This window comes from Wolffia australiana, chromosome 18 (genome assembly GCF_029677425.1).
Source record: "Wolffia australiana isolate 7733 chromosome 18, ASM2967742v1".
Taxonomy (NCBI): domain Eukaryota; kingdom Viridiplantae; phylum Streptophyta; class Magnoliopsida; order Alismatales; family Araceae; genus Wolffia; species Wolffia australiana.
Window position 1 is genome coordinate 5707664 of NC_135852.1, and position 8281 is coordinate 5715944.

General features: G+C 41.5%; 1 protein-coding gene across 1 annotated transcript; it reads right to left on the reverse strand.

Moving 5' to 3' along the window:
• Positions 1–447: 447 nt before the first annotated feature.
• On the reverse strand, positions 448–5914 carry LOC144715044 (O-fucosyltransferase 6-like). The gene is made up of 10 exons (XM_078589893.1): positions 5486–5914; positions 5344–5403; positions 5171–5261; positions 4838–4914; positions 4168–4256; positions 3842–4028; positions 3575–3756; positions 2219–2321; positions 1796–2127; positions 448–969 (listed from the first exon to the last, which is right to left on the reverse strand). The coding sequence occupies exons 1-10, from the start codon at positions 5663–5665 to the stop codon at positions 549–551; spliced, it is 1722 nt and encodes a 573-aa protein (XP_078446019.1). The 5' UTR covers positions 5666–5914; the 3' UTR covers positions 448–548.
• Positions 5915–8281: the final 2367 nt, after the last annotated feature.

Sequence of the window (8281 nt, forward strand, 5' to 3'; positions counted from 1 at the left end):
GACAGAAATATAAATACTTCCTTGTTTTAGAATTAGGGTTACATATATATATATAATTGAGAATGAAGAAAGAGAGATAACGGGTTAGCCCATTTAGTGAAATAAGCATGTTAAATAAAAATAGACCAAGGACTTCTTAGACGCCTTTAAATATTATGTATCAGTGAACCTTCAATGATAAGCACATTCTGTACTTCAGCTAATTAGTTTCACTAGTGCAAACAGTGAAGGTCACCCAGGCTTCTGAAGTTAAGTGTTAGATATGTTCAGTTTCACATGCAAGGTAGAGCATGCCACAGCTACATAGCATACATATGTCCGTGGGGTATAAAAAGGGAGGCTTCAACGCTTTACAAGAGTGCTATTATCTGCACTAAGCCTCTAAGAAATTCTCAAATGCTAGAGGAACCATCAGGAGGGTAGAGAAAGAGAAATGTAGGGAGGATGGAAGACAAACAAGGCTGTACAGTCTAACAAACCCCCTGTCTATGTTCGAAACAGAGAGCAAAAAAAAAGAATCGGTGCCAAAAACGAATTGAGGAAATAGGCTAGTCAGAGAATTGGTCCTCCAGCTCCAAATCTGGTCCATCCTCTGGTTCAGAAAGCATCTCATCATACTCAGGCACAGTGCCATTGGGGAGGACCCCTGCCTCAATCTCCTCGTAGTCGAGGGGAACTGGATCGGGCTCATCGCCAAGCACGCTGGGCTTCTCGGCCCGTTCTCTTCTTCGCCGGCCAGGAGGGGGAGGGAGTAGCTTGACCTGGGGGTCCTCACAGATGCATGCAGAGGGGTTCTCATGGAATTCACCCCGGCCAGGCCTGACTTCCTTGGGGTCTCCCATGAACCCCTTCTGCCGGGTCCGCACCCTCGTGGCAAAGTCCTCCCATGTCATGTTGGCCCGCCCAAGGAACAATGAATAGAGTTTCTTTGCATTTGGCCGTATCGTCCTCTTGTGTCCAAAGTACCTCCTGTTCAGCACCAGAATTTCTGGCCCATAAGATTCTATAAATATAAATAGAGGGAGAGAGAATAATGGAGAGAGTGATAGAGATGAGAGAAGAAACGAGATATCACTATATTGAGTACGCATAAGCAGGAATGCAGATGGCTGAGGCGAGGATAAGAAGAGTGAAAAAGGAGAGGTGCAGACAGATACAGAGAGAAATATAGTTGAGAGAAATGAAGACACAGATAAGAGTACAGAGAGGTAAAGGAAGTACCTCCTAATGAATGCAAAAAAAGGTAAGCCGGAGAGTCAAAGATATCAGAAAGAGTGTAGTAGTAAGAGAAAGAAAGATTGAGAGATTATAGGCGGATATCAGAAAGAGAGAAAGAGACTGAGAGAGAGAGCGGGAGAGAGGGAAGGGATTGAGATAGAGACAAAGAAATTTGAAATATTAAAATGACAGGTAGAGGGGGATAGAAATTTCTGGGAGCGGAACAGACAAAGATAGAATGAGGGACGGATTTGTAACAGAGAGAAAGCAGAGACTGACAGAGAGCATGAAGAATAGAGGAAAACAAGATGGGGACAAATATAAGATAGACAAGTAGAGATAGAGAGATTGAAAGAAAAAATGGAGACAGATGCTTATAACGATAAAAGGAAAATAAAAAGGATAAAGATCAACAAAGAGAGAGTAACATGCAAAAAGAGAAATGAAAGACGTGTCCAGAGAGAGAACTTCAAAAGTTTTCTGTGAGTTAAACACACTGATGAAGAGAAGGCATCACACCATGTCTCATAAACAATTAAAAACAGGAAAATAAGTTTCATAAAAGTATTTCCCGTACCTTCTGCCTGCAAGGATCCGGGCCATGTTCCCGTTATTATTTGTGACAAAGACGTCGCTGCCATCGCAGACAATGAAGTCAAGCGCAGCCATTCGGGATGAGAAGGGAGCGAATGGGGCGAGCTCCTCCACTCTAGTAAGAGTATCCTTAGAGTGGATATTAGGGAAGAGTGCCTTCAGAGGAGCCAGCGTCTCCTCCCCTCCATACACCTCTCCAGATGCCACATAAAGGTGGACATTCCTGCCGAAGCCCAAAGCCCTCAACATGAGGCCCACCTCTTCAGGGGTTAATGGGCACTTTCCATGCCTCCTCTCCTTGTCTGGATTGGTGATCTGCACAACCAATTTCAAGGAAAATGACTCATATTAACAAAAATTTTCTCCCTATCTTCACTTGTAGGAGTTTTAAAGATAGAAGTTTTACATGAAGGGTCTTCCATCTTTTCCTAATAGCACCTAGCTCTTTCTTCTCCTTTTCCCCGCCACCATAGTAGCATCCAGAGAATGCAAGCATATCCGGTTCGAACCTGATAGTCAGACAATTCAATAAAACAAAAATTCTAGGAATTATTGCTTATGGTCCAGGGTTTAGGATTAACAATCTTACTTTTGGATTTGGGGTTCACAGTTTAGTGTCTAGGATTTATGGTTCAAGCATAAGGGTATTAGTTTAGGGTCTAGGGTTCAATGTTTATGGAAACAGGTTTTGGGTTTAAGTTTTATATTATGGATTTTGGAAAGGCAAATCCTCATCCCAAGTGCAGAAAGAGCAGCATATCCTTGATAGCAGCCAGACCTTGACGACTATGATAATGATGACCCAGGGTAGCGACAAGTTGGCTAAAAGAAAAAGGCCTATGGCTCTTGATATCATGTAGAAATGACTCATTTGCCTTGCTAAGAACGTGCCCCATGCCCTATATAAATAAGGTACGATAGAGAGGGAGAGAGAGATATAGGGAGGAGGGGAGAGAGAGAAAGAGAGGGAGAGAGGGAGATACAGGGAGTGGGAGAGAGAGAGAGAGAGAGATACAGGGAGTGGGAGAAAGAGGGAGAGAGAGATATAGGGAGTGGGAGAGAGAGAAGGAGAGAGAGATATAGGGAGTGGGAGAGAGAGAGATACAGAGAGTGGGAGAGAGAGAGAGAGATACAGGGAGTGGGAAAGAGAGAGAGAGAGATATACAGGGAGTGGGAGAGAGAGAGAGAGAGATACAGGGAGTGGGAAAGAGAGAGAGAGAGAGAGAGAGGGAGTGGGAGAGAGAGAGAGAGATACAGGGAGTGGGAAAGAGAGAGAGAGAGATAAAGGGAGTGGGAGAGAGAGAGAGATACAGAGAGTGGGAAAGAGAGAGATATATAGGGAGTGGGAGAAAGAGATATATGGAGGAGGTGAGAGAGAGAGGAGAGAGGGAGCGAGAGAGATACAGGGAGTGGAGAGAGAGAGATGGAGAGAGAGATTTAGGGAGTGGGAGAGAGAGAGAGGGAAAGAGAGAGAGATAGAGGTTTTGGGAGAGAGAGTGGGAGAGAGATATAGAGGGAGTGGGAGAGAGAGAGAGGGAGAGAGAGATAGAGGGAGTGGGAGAGAGTGAGAGGGAGAGAGTAAGATATAGACGAGAGGATGCGTCAGGAGACGGGCAGATGGACATATGTGTGTAAGGTATAGAGTGTAGGGTTTAGGGGTTAAATTTCAGGATATAGGATTTAGGTTTTGAGATTCAGGTTTTGGGGTTCAGGGTTCAGGGTAAATACATAAACAACCAGGGGGAATAAGCACAACTTTCACCTCAGATGAAGGGCGATGAATTTATTACTTTTCTGCCTCATTCGATCGATCAGCAAATCAGCCATTGCTTGAATAGAATGAGTAAACTTAAGAGCGTGGTAGTTGACACGGCATCTAAGCTTCTGAAGGTCTCCGTCCAGCTTGTTAGCAAGTCTGTAGTCAAACTTGGTGAGCTGTACAACCTGGTCTCAATGGATGTTGTGTCAGGACATAGCAGATGACCTGATGGGTGAAAACCAAAGAGCAATTAGACAACTGAGCACTTACATGCCTTTTCAACAGAACAGGTAGAACACGATTTTGGTAGCACTTTGGAGTGCACTTCCTCGGTACGCGCATTGTCGTTGGACTTAACAATGACTTTCCATGACGCTTCGGTAGGTCCTTTATAATCTTAACATCCTTCGAGAGTGATGAGATGAACCAATCAACATCAAATATTTCCCCAAAATTGCTGCACGCAAGGGGAAAGTTGTTTAGTGTTCTCAGGATAAGATTTTCTTGACAGACTTATCTCAATAGTTTCTATTCCATTCTGCACAAAAGAACCGCTGAGAGAATAAATAGTAGGAGAAATACTGTAAATACCCTACCTTGAGTCTTTCCAAAATGATTTCTGATCCAGCTTGGGAATGACAAGTGTTGCATTTAAAATACGTGCTGCGACAACTGCATCTGTTATCTGTGATCACAAAGATAGGAGAACTTTGATAAAGAACCAGAAAACTTACAGATGGAGGAGATTATGACAAAATATTTTATTCATTCACTTGTTTTATGGTTATGTACATTGACCAATGTGATTAAGTACGCATAACACAATGATCTCGTACACAATGATCTCATATAGGAAAATTGTGGCAAATAAAGCTACTAAGCTTTTTTCAGAGAAATAGAGAGAGGGAGAGAGTGACAGCTAGTATTTGCCCGCCTGAATCCTGATATCGAGTAACAATATCAAGTTGGATGCCGAACCGTATATAGGAAATGGGTTATCCGCTATCTGTCTTTTGCAATATCTGGATACTGGATGACAGCATTGGATATCGGTTGTTACAGTACCAATATCTGATACTGTTGTCCACCCCAATATATGCATCCAACTTTGGCTCAAGGGTTGGATTACGATATCAGATATCAGTGTCAGGTATCAATTTTTTTCATATCCTACATATATATAAAAATATATATTTGAATAATTCCTAAATGCCTTACTAAGCTGTAGAGAGCTATATATATAGTATGTTTGATCGTGACCCTTACCCCTGTCCGTTGCTGATTTAACCCTCCACTTGTTGCAATCATCAAGAACCTATTGGAGTGAGTGACATCTTCCGCAGCTGAGGTGAAGCCCAATGATATAAATTAGTCCCTCATTCAAAAAGCACCCACAAAAAACGAGTAATCAGAAAAAAATAATTCCCCATTGCCGAAAAAATAACACGAACTAACCCAGGAGGGATGAACTCCGAAAGACTGAATCCTCAGTAAAACTAAGAATAATGTGCACGTGGAAAAAAAGGAAAAACAAACTAACGAGAAAACATAACCCCTATCTGAACCAAGACAGTTAAAAAAAGGAATTAAGCCACGCACTTGGGAATTTTGTTGAAGCATTACTGCAGCCGTAGAAGTATTTGGAAATCTTTGAGCCCCACAGCTCATTTCCCACGCTTCCACCGTTGTCCTGCAATTAAGAAACCAAGATACTCTAATTCGGAGTTTCAAGATGAAACAAACAACCAAAATCTTAACATGGCGAGCCAAACCGGCACTCGGAGGACCCCATCTGCAACTACAGTCCTCGCCCTTTGTCCGTCTCCACCGCGCTTAACGAAGGATAACAAACATCAATGATAGAACTGGAAGAAAACCCATGAAACCAACACCCATAAAATCACAAAACCTTACAGGAATCAACGAGCGGCGATCAGTATTTGGGAAGGCGGGGCCATCGACAGGGGGAGGAGCGAAGAAGGAGAGAAAAACGAGGAGCGTGAGAAGAACAGCGCCGGCAGCGAAGACAACAGCGCGAGGGGCAGAGCCCGGGATCGGACAATGGGAATGGTATCGCCGACGAGGGGGGCCCATCCGACGGCTATGGAGCTCCGCCAGCTCTATGAGCAATCAATGGAAAGCTCAGATCATTTCCCGACGAACCCAGATGAGGTAAGTTGAAAAAGAGGCAGATTTCTGAAGAAAATCAGCGACCCATGTTCGGTGACTTCAGTGCAGATCTTGGGCTGAAGTCTTCTTCAATGGGCGAATTGGAAGAATGAGAAGAGAGACGAAATTCCACTGCCGGCACCGGCAGGGGCGATTGAGTCCCCTCTAGCTATACTATTCCCTGCCAAGTAGGGAATAGAATAGGCTTCTTAGACGGATGACGGATGACGCTTTGCATGGATGGCTTGTTGGACTGATGTCTCCGAACAAAGTTCCAGATCGTCCGGGAAGTGGATGATGGACAGGATGGGACTAAGTTTGTCCCGTCCTACGTCTAAATTTTTAGAATTTTGTCTAAATCGTCCCGTCCCATCTTTTTCCATCCATGTCCGGTCAAGTCTGAAATTGTCCCATCCAATAAATTCACATCCCGTCCAACGTCCTGAGACTAAACAGGGCGTGCGTCAGCATTAGACCACTCAGAAATTGATGCGTGGTGCAACACGTGCATTGGCAGGTGGACCTCTCATGTGCATACTATACTCCCACAGGACGAAACAACCACCCCATCCCGCGTCCAAGACCCCAGACGGTACGGTTATTTCGTCCATGGACGAAGCAATTATCTCGTTCAGGGACGGGCAGACGATTCTTCATCTCATGAATCGTCCAAAATCCTGGATGGGATGAATTTTTTGTCCATGGATAAAATTACCGTCCCGTCCGCATTCCTGCACTATATCTGTTCATGGGGTTTGCTTTCGTCCCAATAGTCATCTGTTCTACTTTGTCATCGTCACCCTTTCATCATCAGTCTTGTTCTGTCATTTATCCATGATGTAACGGGTGATGGGATTGACAGATTTTGATTATTAGTCTATCCAGCCCAAACCCTTCTACGAGAGAGAAAGGGATGTAGTGAGTGAATGAGAGAGAGAGATGAGAGTTCTGTATCCAATAGTTTTGTTCTCTGAGAATATCTCCCCTTTGTAGAGCTGTAAGGCCCTGTAATGTGAAGGTCTGTTGTGCAGACAACAAATTACATTTTTGGATAGACAGGATGGGATTCAACACTCACTTTCTAATGACATTGACTCGTAAAGTTGATGTTGGCATTGGCCAATGTTACCATCGGCATGAATAAGTCCCGACATCATCATCATCATTGTTGTCAATGCCAGTTGTCATCCTCATCGATGATAATTTTCATCTTTGTCAACCATAATTGTCATCCTCAATAACGACACTCGTCGTCCTTATCGAGGACAACAATCGTAGCCTTCATCTTCATCTACATTTTAATAGTTGTCGTGCTTGTTCAAGACAGTTGTTGAGAACAGGCACCATCCCCGCCACTGATGATAGTTGTAGTAGTCATAAAAAATAATCGCCATTCTCATCAATGACAGTTTTCTTCCTCATAACCATTAGTTGACATCCTTGTTAACAACAGCCCCTATCCCTGTCGATAACAACAGTTTTTTTCATCATCTACATCAGTCATAGTCATCAAGAATAGCAGTTGTAGTCATCAATAGTCTTCATCCTTGTCAACAACTGCTGTCATCTTTGGTAACAATCATCGCCTTCGATAATGATCACAACTAAATCGCAACATATTTATAGAATTACATATCCTGAAATAGTTTAATATTCCTCCCCAAGGATGATGTATCAGACGCATAAGAATCTTTCTTAAAGGTATGCAAGACATGAATCAACATGTTTCCTTCAATGTAAAAATTAGACTCTTTTCATTCCCAATATTTTAAATTTGTCCATGAAAGTCTAATGTGAAACTCAATTCAAAATCAGTACTACCTATGATAAAATAAACTTAATCTAGATAATAGGAAAACAGATATCCATTCACAAAAAAATAGTTGCCAGTTCTAATAAAGATAATATATGATTAGTATAACTCTAGTGACTGAATTCAAACTAGGTAAACACACTCAACTAAAACCAACTTATCCATAAATATAGGGACAATGTTTATGTTTTACTCACCATATCTTGATCTGAAATGACCTAACTTATAATATTTTCTAATCATATATAACTATTGCAGTGAAGTAATTCATAATTTTCCAATCAAAATAATATTGTTGGTTTAATAAAAAGCCAATTGTGGACTGATTGTAATACAGAATAACATTTAGCAATTCAAATAATCACATAATAAACTTGATTTAAATAAGTATTTTCAAAAGAAAAAATCTCATCAAATATATAATCAATTTTTGAATCTCTATCAGACCACTCAGAAATTCATTCCTTCAAATATATTGCTGAATCTACTCAAAGTTTAGAATGATAAACTTTATGTTCGTGGTTTTAATGATGAAAAATATTTTTATTTTTTTGGGAAAATTTAGAATGACAACTGATATGTAAAAATTAGATTTAGGTTGATCACCGAGATAATAATATTTCAACTATACAATGACATTTATTTCAAGTCAAAATGAGCATGCTAAATGAAATATATTGAATATTTCATATCAAATATAAAATATTTATGATATTGGTAAATATTAT

Bases quoted from the DNA above. Each gene is read 5' to 3' on its own strand.
- LOC144715044 (XM_078589893.1), bottom strand. From the start codon at position 5,665: ATGGGCCCCCCTCGTCGGCGATACCATTCCCATTGTCCGATCCCGGGC. The intron at 2,322-3,574 runs GTGAAAGTTGTG...TCTGACTATCAG, and splicing joins TTCATCGCCCTTCATCTGAG to GTTCGAACCGGATATGCTTG. The intron at 2,128-2,218 runs GTAAAACTTCTA...TTGGTTGTGCAG, and splicing joins AAAGATGGAAGACCCTTCAT to ATCACCAATCCAGACAAGGA.